The sequence below is a fragment of the Bombyx mori genome, chromosome 5 (genome assembly GCF_030269925.1).
Source record: "Bombyx mori chromosome 5, ASM3026992v2".
Taxonomy (NCBI): Eukaryota; Metazoa; Arthropoda; class Insecta; order Lepidoptera; family Bombycidae; genus Bombyx; species Bombyx mori.
In genome coordinates, this window is record NC_085111.1 from 9,977,224 (window position 1) to 9,996,791 (window position 19,568).

At 34.8% G+C, this 19,568-nt stretch overlaps 1 protein-coding gene across 4 annotated transcripts; it reads left to right on the top strand.

Annotated features, from left to right (window-relative positions):
- Nucleotides 1-3,448: 3,448 nt before the first annotated feature.
- Nucleotides 3,449-16,225, top strand: LOC101746441 (serrate RNA effector molecule homolog). 4 transcript variants are annotated; one of them, XM_038011083.2, is made up of 17 exons: nucleotides 3,479-3,784; nucleotides 3,860-3,940; nucleotides 4,520-4,738; nucleotides 5,395-5,580; nucleotides 6,709-6,775; nucleotides 6,856-7,051; nucleotides 7,295-7,374; nucleotides 7,447-7,606; nucleotides 8,035-8,375; nucleotides 9,392-9,532; nucleotides 9,898-10,101; nucleotides 10,498-10,782; nucleotides 11,248-11,361; nucleotides 11,449-11,592; nucleotides 12,002-12,129; nucleotides 12,929-13,033; nucleotides 15,949-16,225. In XM_038011083.2, the coding sequence occupies exons 1-17, from the start codon at nucleotides 3,645-3,647 to the stop codon at nucleotides 16,025-16,027; spliced, it is 2,670 nt and encodes an 889-aa protein (XP_037867011.2). In that variant the 5' UTR covers nucleotides 3,479-3,644; the 3' UTR covers nucleotides 16,028-16,225. The 4 variants fall into 4 exon arrangements, with proteins under 4 accessions (XP_037867013.2, XP_062524673.1, XP_037867011.2 ...); XM_038011084.2 differs by lacking the exon at nucleotides 15,949-16,225 and adding an exon at nucleotides 15,255-15,752; XM_038011085.2 differs by lacking the exon at nucleotides 3,860-3,940 and having other exon boundaries at nucleotides 3,449-3,784.
- The last annotated feature ends 3,343 nt before the right edge of the window (nucleotides 16,226-19,568 follow it).

Below are 19,568 nucleotides of genomic sequence, written 5' to 3' on the forward strand. Positions count from 1 at the left end.
TTGGTTGGATAGAAATGATTGAATGGTTAATTACCAATTTGTGATTAGTATCTATATTCTACAACGATCCACTGAGAGGATCAGGCGAGAATCCTAGTGAGCTGTATCTGTTGGTCAATTTACTCGCCGAACCCTTCGTCGCCAGCGACAGGTCCGACAAGAACAGCGACCGGTGCTTGGGGTCCCTAAAAGTACCGATAGTGGATCGGGAGGAACCCAAGTGGCGTGCTTAGGTCGACGGTAATTGTTTACCGACCGGTCCGCAGGATTGGGTCTGTAGTTACCGGCGGCCACGACAATTATCGAGTCGCGCCGTTTTCTCGAAATAGCGCACTGATTCCGACTGAAGATACTTATAAATAAAAGTTTAAAAAAACTAAAAAAATACACTTTTATAGAAGATCCAACTAAAGAATAGAAAATAAATTTGAATTAAAAAGTGTAAGAAAAAATTATTTTATTGTAAAAAAAGCGTGGAGTGTATCAGTAATTATAAATATTTTATGAACAGATGTGAGTAGAAGGGTTATTTTGATAATATCCTTTAAATATTGTATTGTGTTCGGTCCTTAATAAGAATGCCAAATTTCGAGTTAATCCGACGTTTTGACGGGGGTCAAAATCATGTTCAAAGATTCCCTTACATACTAACATACATACGTCTAAAGCTAGTAAAAGCGTATTAACAAACGGAACAAAGTTCCAGGTCGTCGTGAGGTTCCACGTTCCTCACGAACCACGGTGCTCCGGCGGAATCAGCAAAAACAAGATTGAAATAATTAATTTAAAGGGGTTTTAAGTTAGTGCGGACCGCATGATCGAACGCTAATATTTTGTCATGACAGGTCATGACCGGACGTATGGAAGTTTTGTAGTGTCACTTTATTACGAAGGGTTAATTTACTTCGCTTGCAAATCGTCGGATAGAGGACCTTAATCAACATTATCTCATTTCGCTAAAATGCATGTATTTATTAATTCAAGATTTTTATAACTCGACAATGGAAACAATGACGTCACAAAAAGTCTATAGCCATACTTAAAAAAAAAGAAATGCATCTGTATATCTTAGTCAATCAAAAAAACCACCGATCGAACGTTTAAGCCTGAAGAAACGCTAAATAACATTAAAACAGTTCGGTACTTTCCTCCCCTTCCCGCCAATAAGTCACAGTTACACGTAACAAGAACAAGCAAGGCCTTCCCTTGGGGTCGAAATTAGAAATCGCTAGTTGGCAACGCTACGCTTAACTACGCTATTACCGCCTATTAAAATTTACATGTAGTCTAACTAAAATATTTTATTACTTAATTAACACATCATTACATAAACATAATGAAGGATTCATACAATCGAACGTACAATTCCTCTTCAAAAACAAGCACAGTGAAAACACTGTGCGACTTTTAAACCTCATATCTCAAGACAGAAACTAGGGCATGGACTTAACTTAAATAAAATTTAACATATCTCTATACCGCGATTTACAGTTTCGAAACAGCGACATCTATTGGCCACAAAGAAAAGCGTCAAAATAGTCAAGCGATTCGAAACATGGGAAGGAAAGTATAGGTACTCGAATTGTGGATTTGTTGTGACGTGGCAGAGCTCGTATTAGACAATATATATATATATAATTATATACACACATACCACTAAAAGGATATGATTGTTTGAAATTATTTCACTACCTATAAAATCTGAAGGACAGTATAATTGACCACATGTACGCTCTTTTGTAGGTATTAAAAAAATAAACTAGATTGCTTCTTTCATAATTATGTAGGCACGAGAAGAATGTCAATATCCTCTGCTACGATAGATACAGAATCATAGGATTGGGGTGTGGCAAGCTCAGAACGGACGATGACTGTATCTGCATCTAATTCAGCCTGGTCGCACTAAAAATCACCTCTGGGCTCTGATGGAGCCGTTTTGTGAACGTCTATTATAAAACAGAAACGAGAGAGGGAAGAAACAGCTGAACATTCTAGGACAAATTATAGTAATAACAGTAATAGGTAGCTGGCAGATGTTCATTTGACCCCAAGAGGTACCTAGGAATTTTCTATCTGCTTAGGATTCTCGTAATAAATGTACTCTGCGAAGTATTATAAAAATCAATGATTTTTATGTATTATGGTGAGGAAAAGGGTCGATAATAAATAAATAAAAATATATATAATAGAAAACTAAGCCTAACGGTTCATTTTTATCGCATTATTGCGAATATTTAAAGACCTGGTCAAATTTGAAGCGCTGTAAAACTCAAATAAATTAACGATATTAAACTTTGTCGCTGGAATTATCCGTTTCTGCAGGGTTGTTGGTTTTGAGTAACAGCGCGAAAACCCTTTTGCCAAGATGGCGGCTTAAGGCCATTGGTGGCGACCCTACAAGCTTGAACTTATGCATAAGTATGTCAACTTGTCAACTTTTTTTTATTGCTTATATGGGTGGACGAGCTCCACAGCCCACCTGGTGTTAAGTGGTTACTGAAGCCTATAGACATTTACAACGTAAATGCGCCACCCACCTTGAGATATAAGTTCTAAGATCTCAGTATAGTTACAACGTCTGCCCCACCCTTCAAACCGAAACGCATTACTGCTTCACGGCAGAAATAAGCAGTGGTACCTACCCGTGCGGACTTACAAGAGGTCTTACCACCAATGAACTCCTCCACCATTTAAGAAAAATAAAATTGCGTCCTCTGAAATAAAATCTTAATACGTGTTTTTATTTGTCTTTGGTCAGGCAATAAAAACATGGCAACACCATCATTAGATCCAAATAGTCGGAAGGAATAGGATAAAGTTGTTTATTTTGTGAAAAGTGAAATAGCCGATTGAATTAAACGAAAAGGAATTTAAATTAATTCAAATGAGATTCTGAAGAGACAGCACCTAGTAAAAAGTGTAAAATTAACTGAATGGGGGAGTTCAAGTGTAGTGGATGCAAGCTTTATAGTTTCAAATTGTTCTTACTTGTGCTGACAAAGAGACCTGCGTGTTAGTTATAAATTTTACGTAAAAGAACATATTTTTAAATCAAAATTTTCTTTTGTACAGTCTTCATTTTTATTTACATGAATTATTTTTTATAGTTTTACTGTAATATGAAAACATTTTTATAATTATAAGTTGAATTAAATCAGTTCCGAGAATTGATATTCTTCGTTAATTTCAATTAGCTCTTTACGATTCTTTTTAGTAATATCCTAATTACCTGCAACTGATACGATTGAATTTCTAAGGAGAAACAAGAACTACAAAAAACAAAATCCAGTATGTATCTACATTTTGTCAGGAATCAAGATGTAAGGAATCACTGACTATAAAGAGGTCTATGTAGTTTGTGAGTTCCACCAATCTTTATTTAAGTTAATTGTCTGGCTTAAAAGACTTTGCTTCCAAGCCAGTAAATGTATTTAAAAAAAAATTAGGTAGTCTGTGAATTTCATGTAACATCTTTAATCATAGATTATACACTTTCTTTAATTGCCTATGGTGTGCGTGTTAATTTATGCCTTTCGAGGATTTTCTAAAGCTATAAATGAGTGATTGTTAAAATCTTAATGAATCTATGCATAAAGAAGTTAAACAATTAAGATAATCTAATAGTTTCCTTAATTCTGAACACAATGGCTGACAGTGATGACGAGTATGATCGTAAAAGACGAGATAAGTTTAGAGGTGAAAGAGGTCCTGCTGACAACAGCAGTTACCGAAGCAGCGATAGACGTGAAGAGCGTAGTCGTGGACGAGAAGAATGGACAGAGAGGTACAAACTCACACGTACAAATAATAAATGCTAAAACAACGAAAACTTGTAATAAGATTTAATATTCCCTTTCAGATCCCAACCTCAAACTCACGAACTTCCTAACAATCCTAAATCCATCCCCAAACCCATAAAACGTTCAATACCAATATTAAGGTACTTTTCTGTTTAGCTAATTTGTTTGGTGATTCAACAAAATGTAGATGTAGTGATAAACTTGTAAATTACACAGACAACTTTCACTTCTACTCGTAGAATATGATGTTTAATTACAATGTTTATTTTAAAAATAGGTACCCCATTATTCATAAATCTGTTTCTAAGAGATTTATAAAAGATCTAAATAGAATTAATTGTGTATAAGTATCATACTATTATATTACCACTTAGTTATGGCATGTAATAGTGCATACAAATTGTACTATAATGTAATACAATTAAGCCAAATTTCCTATATTCCTATAAACTTATCTTTAAAGTAATTAAAAGCTATTTTTTGTTGATAGTAAATAGAATGCATGAGAGCTGAAATTATCATAGAAAGTAATTTTAGGAATGCACATGTATTTTTATTTCTGCTAAAAATCAAAGGTGCCCAAGCAATCACAAAATCGAACCCTGGTTTAACTTTGTGACCAAGCTAAAACACCTTGTATTTGCTTTGTTTCTGTAGTTTATTGTAGTAACTTTTGTTTTTGGAAGGTCTCGTGGAGGTCGATCAGGTCCTGATTACAGGGACTACCGGAGCGGTGTAACTGGTACACGTGGATACTCACCAATAAGAGGGGAGGGTCCACCAAATAAAAGGATCAGACCAGAATGGCCTATTGAAGATAGAAGATATGGAGGTATGCCACATGACTCTTATGGGTCATATGGTTGGGCCCATGATCATTTTGGCCCACATCCAGCTCATCAAGGTTATGGACAACCCATGCCACCAGTACCAGCCAGGTAGGTTTAAAATAAAAAATGACAATAAATTTCTTATCTAATGAATCCTTGGTTTATTTTAGATTGAGGATATAAAATGTTATTTCCAGAGTTAGTGCCAGTTTTGCCACACCAAACTGAGCAACACCTAGCCGCTAGAACTAGCCTTGATTGTTAATTGAAATTATATAATTTAAGTAAAAGAAAGACATTTACCTAACACTACATAAACACAGTATTCATAAAAAAAATTAAGAAAGTTCAAAAAGTAATATTCTCAGCCATTCATTCAAACAAACTATTATGGCTCTCATTGGTACTGAAAAGTTGTGACATTTTATATCATTTGATAATAGCCCTACAGGTACACTAATATCTTAAAGAAGTTTTTTTTAAATTTAACTTTAATTTAGATAGTATAAAAGTATGTCTTATATCATTTTACTAAAAACCAAGGTCAACCAAACTTCATTATATCAGAACCTACTAAAATTTCCTACAGCTCTTTGAACTTGTTTTAACATCATTAATCATGAGTAATACAGTCTAGTTGTTTAATGAAGCTGTATGAATTGTGCCAAATAAAGTAGCTGTCAAAAATTATCTGTTATAAATTTAAAAGATCAGAGATTAATGATTCAATTATATTTTACACAATGTTTTATTTATAACCCCAGGGATGCAGTTATGCCAGTTGGTTCAGCAGAGGGACCACCTACCATGATGACCTTCAAAGCTTTTCTTGCTGCCCAAGATGATTCAATTACAGTAGATGATGCAATTCTAAAGTATAATGAATACAAACTAGAATTTAGGAGACAACAATTAAATGAATTTTTTGTTGCACACAAGGATGAAGAATGGTATGTATTCTACAGTAGAAATTTAAGAATTTGTGATTTGCTTAAAATAAAACTCAAAAAAAGAGCCATATGAGAACATAATTCTCAAGAACATTGTGAAAATGACGTAAAACCAAGAGGCATTCTTCATTATTGTTATTTGCTGGTAGTAAAAAAATTCTAAGCGATAACATAACATGCAGTTGTTGTCATAAGTGTTGTGCTTAGAATTTTTCTGAAGATGCTATGCAAATCTTAACGGTAACCTTTTTTCCCCCTACAGTCTACAGCGTATTCGTGTGGAAATGCTGAACAACCTACGAAAAATTTATTCAAACTTTGACAAAATGCTAAATGCTGTGTGTAGCTAGTAATTATCGCGTTGACCAGTAGCGCGCAATGCTACAGGTTTCGTTTTGTTAGGGGTAGGGCTAAAATATTCCACATAGGTGGAACAGGTGAGATTGAAGTATTTTTAAATTTAAGTTATACTAAGTCAACTTAGTGATGTGTATTTTCCAGTTTGGCAGTGTTGAATTTGGAGGGGTTTTATTTATTTTAATTACCATTCTAGAATTTAAATAATGTATTGTGTTAATTTAAGAGACATCCATATGATGATCGTTGTCCAGAGACATTAATTTATTTGCCAGGTCTCAGTTTCCTTTGTGACTTCTCGATACAGGAAAAGAAGTATTGACATAAACAAAAAGCATAGTCCATTTATTGAGATAAATGTATATTTATAGTCTCAATTAGTGCATCTTTTGAAAACCCACTATTTTAAGCAAAACAGCTCCTCTGTATCATGCTTTTCTGTAGAAGTCACGCATCTTCTGCTATAAATAAAATTCTGATAGTTATATTGCGTGGCATGCAAATAAGTTAGTAAAATAAAAAAGGCTATTTCTTTTATATTATCATATTAAGGGTCAACATAACTATTGCCTGCTTTTCATTTCCGGAACAGTTATGTATGTAATATTTTTCCCAGTTACTCAAAATTTTACACACCTTTATTACATATAAAATTTTTGAGGTACACCTGTAGAAATTGGTCTATGTTAGATGTTACAGTCGTGCTGGTTGGTAGCTGTTGTATCTCAAAATTAAAAGAAACTATTTATAAAGCATAATTTTTGTACCTAGGTTTAAGATCAAATACCATCCTGAAGAGTCCATTAAACGAAAAGAAGAACAGCTATCTGCATTAAAGGTAATTAATAAAGGAAAATTTGATCAGTTTCATATTTGTTTACTAGGACAAAATTTTAAACTTTTCATTATATTGTTTAGAACCGTCTGAATGTTTTCCTTGAACTTTTGGAAACTGGAGAATTAGATAAAGTATCAGTTGATGTGGATAAGACTGAGAAACTAATTCGCTTGTTGGATATTGTGGTTATAAAACTAGAAGGTGGTTCTGAAGAAGATATAAAAGAACTTGATGAACCAGTGAATGTTGAAAATTCGAACGTCAATGACAAAGCTGGTAAGTATAGGTTATAGTCCACCTTTAGTATTATTTAAGCTTTTATAAAAAGAAAAAATATCAAGTACAAAATGTTTCTTATAAATTTATCATTTTTATTAATTTTAAAAATAATGAATACTAAGCAAAATTCATGATATTGCATTCTAATAAATTGGTCAATGGGTGTAGAAACAAAAAAAATATGCTAGCGAATGTGATAAATTCATTTTCTATTAAGTTTCAATTATGTTTATGTTTCAGATAAAATAGTTTCTGACAAACTTATAGTTATTGAAGATGATACAGTAAAAGTCAAAGAAGAGAAAGAAGACGATAAGCAGGTAAGAGTCCTTTTTTTATACAAGATAGTGAATAAAAAAAGAACACACAAACATTTAAAATATTTTTTTTAGGAGAAGAAAACGGAATCTCCTAAATCAACAGCCCCTTTGACGATGGAGATAGACCCACATTTACGTCATTTACAAGAACAAGCCAAATTGTTCTCTCGCTATAACTCTACTGATGAAACTGAAGAGAAACCTGCAGAGAAACCTGCAGAGAAAGAACCCCGTTAGTGTTTTTTTCTCTATACTTACTAATAAAAGATCCACTATTTCGAGAATATTCGACGAATTCATATTCTGTTGTAATGTATTTCACAAACATTATATCGTTTCATCATTTACGGTATTTTGGAATCATTCTCAAAGTCTAAAATAAACAAAACTGACTGCTGTATTATAAGATCAACAGTGCCCTACGTGGCGCACTGAAATATTTATGTCGATTTCTGTTCTATTTTGACTATTAGACATTTTGACATATTTAAACAAGTATAATATATAATGTTTAATGTAATATAATAAGTTTAATAAAAAAAATAACGAACATGTCTTAATTTTGGGGTTGAATCTAATACATGTTGTATATCCCTTTAAAAGTTAAATTAATAACACACACGAACTAGATAGCAAAGTTTTCTATATTATCTCTTACAGCACCGCCCGGTTCATCATCAAGTTCTTCGTCGTCAAGTTCATCCTCATCCAGTTCTGAAGACGAAGGCGAATCTACAAGTCGTCGCAAGTCCAAGTCCAAATCTAAATCTAAAACTCCAGATAAGTCACCGCAAAGAAAAGAAAGTTCCAAATCTCCAAGTGCAGTGAAAGATAAACCTTTGGAAAATAAGGAAAAAAATAAAAGCGGTGACGAAAAAGCAGATTCTGTCAATGAGGTTGAGATAGTAGAAGAGAAGAAACGGACACGAGCATTGCACAAGACAACATCTATTTTCTTGAGGAATTTAGCTCCCACTATAACTAAAGCTGAAGTTGAAGCAGTAAGTATAAATCTTAACACATATGATGGTATTGTGAAACAGTTTTAGACCCTAGTTTACAAATATATAAATAATTTGGACAAAGTATATATAGTCCTCTGACCCAAACTAAGAGCCTCCATACTAAGGAACCAGAGATTAATTTACACACTTGCAAAAATGTGAAGATCTATGTACATGTGCTATAGATATTTCATATTATACTACCCACACAAAGTAAACAATCCTATTTTTTATGCAAATGATTTCCCAATGAACCAATGATTCTCCACACAGCAGTCAGGGACGCTAACTACTGTGCCATTGAATCAATTAAGTATAGTTAAATGCTTAAAAGTGTGAAATATAGTATTATTTTGTACTTGACCAAAATAAATATTTAGATAGCAGCATATACATGACCCGCAATGACCTACGGCGCGGAAACCTGGACACTGACGGCAGGGCTGGCCCATAAGTTAAGAGTCGCACAGCGGGCGATGGAGAGAGCTATGCTAGGTATTTCTCTAAGGGACAAAATCCGGAACGAAGAAATTCGACGGAGAACCAAAGTCGACGACATAGCTCTCAAAGTTAGCAGGCTGAAGTGGCAATGGGCCGGTCACATCTGTCGAGCCAGCGACGCCAGGTGGGGGAAGAAAGTCCTCGAATGGAGGCCACGGATGGGTATAAGGAGCGTGGGGCGTCCTCCAACCAGGTGGACTGACGACTTAGTGCGCACGGCGGGAAGTCGTTGGATGCGGAAGGCGGAGGACCGCATTATGTGGAAGGCATTGGGGAAGGCCTATGTCCAGCAGTGGGCAGATAAAGGCTGATGATGATGATGATATACATGACATTGTAAAACTACGTACCTTTTTAAACTACTTATATTTCACACACACTTCAATAAAGGGAGTGTATAATAATAACTTCGCGTCTGAAAAACACACGAAGACCTCGAGACATGATATCTTTCATTCACACGATGATAACTTTTATTGAGTCAATGTGAACAAACATACGTTACGTTATAGATGTGTAAACGCTATGGAGGCTTCCTGCGGGTGGCTTTAGCAGATCCATTACCGGAACGTCGCTGGTTCCGACGGGGCTGGGTCACTTTCCTTCGCGACGTCAACATTAAAGATATCTGCTGGAACCTAAACAACATACGGGTAAGGATATTAACAATATACAAAACATTCCACAAAATTGTAATTTTGAAATTATCATAACAAGTATGTACTTATGAATAATTTATAATCAATGATGCGTTGTTTTGTATTGGTCATTCTCAGTTTTCTCATTCTTTGTTATTTTTGTACAGATTCACAATTGTGAAATCAAATTCGCTTTTTGAACCTTTTAAAATTTGTTTACACAAATTGTTACACAATATGTTCTTGGCGAAAAAGAGAAATAATTAAAACTATTTCTTTCTGACAAAATAAAATGTAGACACTTTTTTGCTACTATTGTTATTTGCTATCGTGTCTGTGTAAATAAATCATTTCGTAATATTTTTGTTTTTTATATACAGTTGCGGGAATGTGAATTGGGTGCCATTGTGAACAGAGACCTGCAACGTCGTATCCGCTCTGTTTCGGGTATCACCTTAGAGCGGCCGGTGCTGCGAGCTGATGCGCGTCTGGCGGCGCGCCTCGCTCATCTCCTGGACACTCGTACCAAATTGTGGGATCAAGAGATGCAAGAGGGGGACGAGGAAAAACCTCCACAGAATGAAGTAAGCTAACGTCTGAGCTGTACATAATATATCTCACATTGATCATTATCAAAACTATTATTATACAATTTTAGTATATATTTGAAATGAGATTTACTAAACGAGAATTTTAAATTTTAATTTTTACCATTAGAAAAGGATAAAAGATAATTATTTTTAATTTGTTTAGTTAAGAGCTTCTCTTACCACGAAAAATTTTTACGAATTGAACTCAGTGAGGACTTTTTTACACAAAATGGTAATAAAAATTAGATGACATATTTGGCTACTTCTTAATTTTGACAGTAGGAAGTTATAAACAAGCCAAATACAGCTGTAGCATGGAAATATACTGTGCCGGTGAAAGGAAAAAAAGACAAAAAGAAGAATATTATTAAAAAATATTTTTTTTCGCAGAACTTCAGTCTTAACTCCAAGAATCCTGTTCTTCACAAAATTACGGAACATTTAATTGAAGAAGCATCAACAGAAGAAGAAGAGCTGCTCGGCTTGGAAGCTTCATCAGAAAATTCTACCGAACAACCTGATCCGGAACTGATTCGTGTACTAGATCGTCTGGTGCTGTATTTGAGGATTGTTCATTCGGTGGACTACTACAACCACTGCGAGTATCCGTATGAAGATGAAATGCCGAACCGTTGTGGTATTATGCATGCCCGTTCAGGACCACCTGCGAATAAGGTAATTGATAACGATACTTGTAAATTTAAATACTAGTAAAACGTGGCCATGCTCTGCTGTAACTAATATTAAATGTAAAATATGTTGATGATACTTGTATGAAAATATTTCCCGAATATGATAGAATAACTGTACCAGGATTCAAAGTTAGATGAACGTTGCTTGAACCCATATGTACTATAAAGAGCAAATAGAAGTAAATATATACACATCGAGGTGTAGGGGAACTCCTGAAAACAAAAACAATGATTCACAATACCTCTCTGCCTGTATGCACTTTCGAAATGTCTCTGATTATTATTAGTGATGTGTTGGGATAAATTTCCCTCAACCTTTAGGATTTATTTCATTCGAATTCAGCTTATTTAATACAGTAACCCACTTAACGAATTTTTAGATATAAAATTGTAGGCAAATAATAAATGTCATCATACCCAACAAACAAAAATGTTCATTTTTTTATAGCCAAGTCAACAAGAAATACAAGATTACATAAAAACATTCGAAGGTAAAATGGCTGCTTTCCTTCAAGATGTGAAACCACTTCCTGATGAGGAATTACAGAAACTTGGAATTAAGGTAACATATTTTATATGATCTGAAAAACTAACAGCATATTTATTTTACATATAAATTGTCCATTACTAACACTTCGTTTATTCCCAGGATTCTGAAGCTGAGGTTGAGAAGTTTATTCAGTCAAATACTCAAGAGTTGGCGAAAGACAAATGGCTGTGTCAATTGAGTGGAAAAAAATTCAAAGGACCTGACTTTATCAGAAAGCATATTTTTAACAAACATGCTGAGAAGGTAATATATGCATTCTTTCAATAATACACACATTCTTTTAATCTATTTTCTTTAGTTCACATTAATAAAATTCTAATCGATAAATTATTGAGAAATAAATCGCGACTGATAACGCATCCATGAGTGACATGTGCGAATGCTTTAAATTTATGCAAAATTTACAATTTTATACTACCGCTTGATGTTAAATACTGTGTCTCATTAGAAGACATGTTATAGCGTTTTAGAAATTAGATATTGTTTCATACATAAAGAAATTCATGAGACGCCTAGGAATAAGTGGTTATCGAAACGCACAGAAATTACAATGTCATAGTCACTACCCAATTCGACACATGAAGTGTAACTTGCGATATTATTGTAATAGGTATAACTGTTGTGTAATATCAGTGAATATTGAATGTTGTAGGTGGACGAAGTTCGGCGCGAGGTGGCGTACTTCAACGCGTACGTGCGCGACGTGCGGCGCCCGCAGCAGCCCGAGCCCGCCACGCGCTTGCCCGCCGCGCCGCACCACCACCAGCCGCCGCCCGCTCCGTAATTATCACTGTTTTATTTGCAATCATGATCTATAATTGTAAACAGTTCTACACAAACTTGCATTAGATTATAGGTTATATTACTGGTGGTAGGACCTCTTATGAGTCCGCGCGGGTAGGTACCACCGCCCTGCCTATTTCTGCCGTGAAGCAGTAATGCGTTTCGGTGTGAAGGGTAGGGCAGCCGTTGTAACTATACTGAGATCTTAGAACTTATATCTCAAGGTGGGTGGCGCATTTACGTTGTAGATGTCTATGGGCTCCAGTAACCACTTAACACCAGGTGTGTGATCTCGTCCACCCATCTAAGCAATAAAAAATAAAAAGATGCGTATTTTGTAGATTATTAATTAAACTATTTTCCTTTGTTACTCTCTTATGGAGTAACACGATTACCATTTTTGAACACTTTAGGAAACAAAAGAGGAAAAAAGGCTACGTTTAAACATGTCCCATACCTTTTAAGAAGCTTCAGCCCACTGAGTTTCTCGCTGGATCTTCTCAGTGGGTTGCGTTTCCGATCCGGTGGTAGATTCTGCGAAGCACTGCCTTTGCTAGGGGCAGTGTTAGCAACACCGGTTTGAGCCCCGTGAGCTCACCTACATGTCCAGGAGAAGCTGAAATAGCCTCTCAAGGCTACCAGCATAGGTAGGAAAAAAAAGAAAAAAGAAGTTTCAAGAGTGCTGTAGACAGCTCAGCAGTGTTTGAGTAAATAACCAGGGCTAGTTTACCTTCACGGTAATTGAATCGTGTAATGCGAGACAGAACCAAAACATTGAACTGAAATGTATACGCAGGTACGGCAGCGCGGCAGGTGGCGGGGGCCGCGGCTGGGGCGGGTGGGGCGGGTGGGCGCCCCCCGCGCCCTACGCGCCGCGACACCCGCGCTTCTCGCGACCCAGGTAACCTCACACTCCCACACCACGCAATGCGACTCTAAAGATGAACGATCAGTAACTAATGCTCAGTTTAAATGTATAATGGCACACGCTATATCGTTAGCTATTAGATCTTGAAGCACATATCACAGTCACCAATTTTAATATTATTGTATTGTAAATATTTTTTATGTTCGATCGGGAAATTACAGGACTGGAGTTTAGAAGTTCTACAATAAAGATGACACCTATATAGTATATGTATATATGCATACAGCATATGTTTCAAAATTTATTAAAACTGTGTATTTTCATTAATATAAGTCAGGCAAAATCTCAGATGTATCTGTTATTGAAAATTTTCAAACTTCAAACATTTTAAACATTTTATGATTCATCACTCATTCTAAATATTTGTTCATTATTAAAATAAAAACATGTTATTAATTTATTTTTTGGAAATAAGAATGCAGTCTGATATTTATTTTGGAAGCATCTTCATCGCAACGAACGCGAATGATGATAGAGCAAAACAACCCTACTTCAAGTGATGGATGACCTTAACTGTTTTGTAAAAAAGTAGTAAAACACTATAGATTTTTCCATAATGTCTTTAATGTTATTCCGTCATAAAGTTTTAAAAAACCCACTGTTTTCATGAGCAGTTTATATCCCGGAAATATGGTTGATGATGCATAGCTTTAATCTTTCAATCAATCATTAATATACAGTACATCAAATATGGTGTAAATTTTAATCCATTTTTTAAATTTTTTATCTGTCTTTCATATTTAGAGTCGCATTAACATTGCAAAATCACCATTTTTGTAGTGAATTGACAGAAAAAAGAATCATGATCACAAATACTCGCTCCATGCAAAAACTTTTCCAAATTACACAATTATAATCGTTCTACACAAGATTCAAGCTACAATAAAATACATTTTAGTAAACAAAGCAAAAAGAAATTTTATTGCATTGTATTAGAACCTATATGTACAATAAAAAAATTATAGAGTAACACTAAAATGAATAATATATAAACCTTAGTTAGTGAAACAGAGTCAGCCTCAAATATAAAATTAAATTTAATAAACAATAATTTAAAATGAAATGTTTGTTAAAAAAAAACAGCAATCACGACAAGAAAGTTTTATTAAGTTTGCATCTAGTAGTGGTTTAATATACTCTTAAGTACACCTAAATATATAAATTAGTCAAACTAAGTACTTGAAATAATGCTAAGAAATTATAAAACTTCATTTAATACACTTGAATAAATTAAAATTAAAAGCTTTTGTTATTCAAATCTTATCAAATTACAAAGACTTTTAATTTGAACTTTCCATAGAATCTGTGAGGCACGAAACAACGTGAATACCCAAAGGATCCACAAATGGGAAACCCTGTTTAAAAATACAAAACTATTTTTAAATACATGATATATTTATTGTATACAAATAAACATAACATGAATAAATATATATTTAAACAGTGATGTTAAAAAGTCATTTAGATTCACGTGCGTTAAGCACTGAGTAATGGATTGCTATGTTGAATAGTTAATAAGGTATGACAGTTTGTTAGATCACTTACATAAAAATCAATTCTAGAAATTGTTTTAACCATTCTCAGAAGCATTTGGTTCATGCTATTTTTTTGTTTCATCATTCAAGTTGTATGTTTTAGGTTCCAATTCGATTACCCAGCAATTCAATTTTAACGCAAATCGTCATAATATATACAATGATTTCCATGAACGAAGCTTAAATTACATAAGTCGTTCACGTTCTCAACTTTGACTTTATTTATATAAAGGAATATCGAACTATAACCAATCAAGGTTATATATTTCTTAGATTTTTTTTATCACCACACACAGTATATAAGTTTACGAAAACGTAATTTTAAAATTTGGATTTTGATTCATTGATTTTTTTCTTAAATTAATACTATTTGGAATGACATGTCAAATATATTACAAACAACTATAAATGTATATGAAAGGTTTTTGTATGGTTTGTAGTATCGTGTATGCATTGCATTGTCTAAGACATATGATCTATGTAGTACAAGCTTATATTTTTTGCATGACCTTAACATTTTGATTTTGTTCATATCTGCCTCTTAAAATGCTTGTTTTCAATGTTGCTATGATTTGTACCACATACATACGTCTTTATTCTCTCCTTATTATATTGTTTTGAATGAAACAATTGTTTAGTTTTAAAGTAATGATTTCCAGGGAAAATGTGGACCGGTCCAGGCCTATTATTGCTTACAACGATCTTGACTTCCCGGACAGTGGTGACATATTTTAAGTGCGGAAGTAGAGCCATGATACAAATACAATCTTTAGAGCAGTCATTGTCGTATTAAGCATTCCTAAACAATGTTCAAAGTTGTGTACCTACCATATTTTAAAACATTTTAATATTTTTGAGACTTGACATTTTATGAACTGTACAAAAAAGATATTTAATTTCTATACAAATATTTACATATTTATCTTCAATTGTTCTATTTCATGTTACGATATATTAATCTGAAATGACATTATTTTTGTAAAAAACAAAAAAAAATACATGTATGTACCATAATATGATTACTGTAATAATCTGTCCGATATCTCTAAACAGATTGTATTTTCATGTTTGTTGCACATTACATGAACATTATAAATAAACATTTTCACAAAAATGTAACATGCACTATAAATAAAATGTACGAAACATTCATGTAATCGATCGTATTTATTTTCCCTGACCACATTCACCTTGGCGAATAATATCCATGACTCGTCCCGGGAAGCCGAGATTTCGCCCATCAAAGACGTAAACGTGTGTTATTTTGTGGCTAATGTATGTAGATAGGTTCCGTGTGTAGTGTTTGTTTGGCGTGTGAGTGACTCCTAACGCTGTATTGGTTGATTGTTAAAGGGGCGGCGGTGCAGATTTCCGCCCGGTGATACACTACCGCGATTTGGACGCCCCGCGTGAACCCGACGAGTTCATATAACACGAAGCCACGTAATCAACAACTAACGAAAGGATCCACGGGCTCCCTAAATATAATTCTTCCGATACGTAGATGATATGAGCAACACGATTATATGCAACGATCGCTTTCATATAATTGTTCTATAGATTAGTCGGTTTTTAGTATAGGGTATAGTGGTTGTGGAGTGTATTATTAAAATATACGACATTATTCACATCATTGGTTTCATTAATTTAGACATTTATGAAAATTATATTTATATATTACGTAGATGCTTCGGAATCCGTATGAGTCGGTGACACAATCCTTACAATATCTGCAGCGAAGCAATGACGCCTTCTTTTCTGTTCTTCTGACGTATTGCTACCAAGGCCCGTAGTCAACATAAAGTCATCGCCCAAATTGCTCATGAATTATATCTAGATACTACTTTTACCAAAAGGTGTTGTAAGAAAAAGGAAACAAACGATCATACTTAGCACAGCTCTCTTATAATGTGATAGCTTTTGGACTAAATTTTAAGCATTAGATTTTTTTTATTGCTTGATGAGTGGACGAGCTCACAGCCCACCTGGTGTTAAGTGGTTACTGGAGCCCATAGACATTTACGACGTAAATACGCCACCCACCTTGAGATATAAGTTCTAAGGTCTCAAGTATAGTTACAACGGCTGTCCCACCCTTCAAACCGAAACGCATTACTGCTTCACAGCAGAAATAGGCAGGGTGGTGGTACCCACCCGCGCGGACTCACAAGAGGTCCTACCACCAGTAAGTAGAGTACCCAATCGGCTTTTTATTTCTCAAAACATTTACATAACTGAAATGTGTGCTGGCTGCATTAAGCTTTCCTTAAGGTTCATTGCACACGATAGGCCCGAATGACATACGGCACAAACGATTTTTTTTTTTTAATATTGCAATATTCATTTTATTGATATTCTTGATATTTATGGTTGAGTAATGTACATGATATGTTGCATTGGTGAGTAAAATACATTATTACAGTTTAATGGGCGCTACATTAGAACTTATTAGATTATTAGATACATAATATAATAAATATATACAAAAAGTTATCACGAGAAAGAGATCTTCTGATGTCACACTAAACATGGCTATCTCTCTGGATACAATTTTAAGTTTATTCTTATTTATTGCAGACATAAAAGATCTATCAGACTATAGGATCCTATCACGAGACTATTATAGATGATGATCTCTCCATATTTTTTATTTTATTTTTATTGCTTAGATGGGTTGACGAGCTCATAGCCCACCTGGTGTTAAGTGGTTACTGGAGCCCATAAACATCTACAACGTAAATGCGCCACCTACCTTGAGATATAAGTTCTAAGATCTCAGTATAGTTACAACGGCTGCCCCACCCTTCAAACCGAAACGCATTACTGGTTCACGACAGAAACAGGCAGGGCGGTGGTACCCACCCGCGCGGACTCGAGAGGTCCTACCACCAGTAATTACGCAAATTATAATTTTGCGGGTTTCATTTTTTATTACACAATGTTATTCCTTCATCGTGGAAGTCAATCGTGAACATTTGTTGAGTACGTAATTCATTAGAAAAATTGGTACACCCGCCTGGGGTTCGAACACCGGTGCATCGCTCAACGCGAATGCACCGGACGTCTTATCCCTTAGGCCACGACGACTTCAAAAATATTATAATATTAAACAACAATAGGAAAGCCATGATCGTTTAATGACTGATACAGTTTCTAGAGTGGTTTATGGACTTAATAAACTATTACATTATTAAAAGGTAATAAACCCGAATTTATTAAGTTTACTGTACCAAATGTCAAACAATTCGACAGAGGGTAGGTATTGCAGCTCTCTGTTGATGACAAGGTATTACCACAAGAGTTGTATAATGAGAACGAGGATTGCTTCTACTTGAAAAATTGAGGTTTATCGAGTATTATTCAGTGACAGCAAGCAATGGGGAGCTAACAGAAAAAGCCTTTTCACTTATACATTAATATTTGCATTAATTATGTTCATTAGGACAGATTAAATATTTTTTTAAACGACGTTTGATACATCTTTATTTTTAACACAATTTTAGCTTGATATGTATATAAATATGTTTGTTTGTTGATATGTAAAGGAGTCCTTGAACGTCATTTTCACCGACTTCAATCCGATAGACTAGAATTTGCACACACATTAAGGAGCGATGAGAATTCAATAATTTTACATTCCATAATTTCGCTTCAATATTCTAACCAGTATTAACAGAATAAGAAAGATGTTTGTTAGTATGTATAAATGTAGTTAGATAATTGTTTGTTCGGTTAGCTATTTAGGCATGTTTATTTATTTTTTAAAGTACATATATTACATATTACTAGTGTAGAGGTATACATGTGTAGATTAGGGCCGAGCCACTGCCTTTCATATAAAATATTACTGGAGCTTATTATGGTCATAATTATACTGAAATAAAAGCTATATAAGCTAGCACCCTTCAGACCGGAATGCGTGATTGCTGTAGTAGAGTAGTAGTAGTAGTAGAAGTAGCATATCGAGGGATGAAAGACTATTTGGTTTAAGCGACATTTCGCGTGATATGCGGCATTTATTTTTCCAATTAAAGGTCCGTTTTATTTCTTATTAATATCAGCAATTCGATGTTTTTAATTGAGCTTCAATTAATTCTACCCCATTGAAATCATTGAATAAAGAAGTTTATTTATGTTTTTTCCAAAATTTAAAGATTACATGGGTCTCTTGTAAAGCCTTTCGCCCCTCGGTATGCAGGATGATCATCGCAACCCGTACTGGCCCAACACGCCACAACTACCACTAGCATTGAAGATTAGGCATAGGAACATATACAGGTGTTGTATGTCTGCGAAGACACACGAGCGTACTACCCACCCGCTGGACATTGGGAAATACACAGCCCAGTGAAAAAGGCCTCACAGAACTCTTAAAACTCTGAAACTCAACTTGAACAAGTACATGACAAAGAGCTCTGAAAATGGTAGCAACGAGATTAGTGGAAACTCATATAGATGCTCAACGTTCAGTCAAAAGACAAAATATTACTTTTTTTATTGCTTAGATGTGTGGACGAGCTCACAGCCCACCTGGTGTTAAGTGGTTACTGGAGCCCATAGACCATGCGCCACCCACCTTGAGATATAAGTTCTAAGGTATCAGTATAGTTACAACGGCTGCGCCTCCCTTCAAACCGAAACGCATTACTGCTTCACGGCAGAAATAGGCAGGGCGGTGGTACCTACCCGTGCTGACTCACAAGAGGTCCTACCACCAGTAATGACGCAAATTATAAATTTGTGGGTTTGATTTTTATTACACGATGTTATTGCTTCACCGTAGAAGTCAATCGTGAACATTTGTTAAGTACGTATTTCATTAGAAAAATTGGTACGCGCCTGCGGGATTCGAACACCGGTGCATCGCTAGATACGCATGCAAAGGACGTCTTATCCTTTAGTTAGGTCATGACGACTTACCTAATAATTTCTATGCTCATCTGACGTGCTCAATTTCTAAATTATTTCAATAT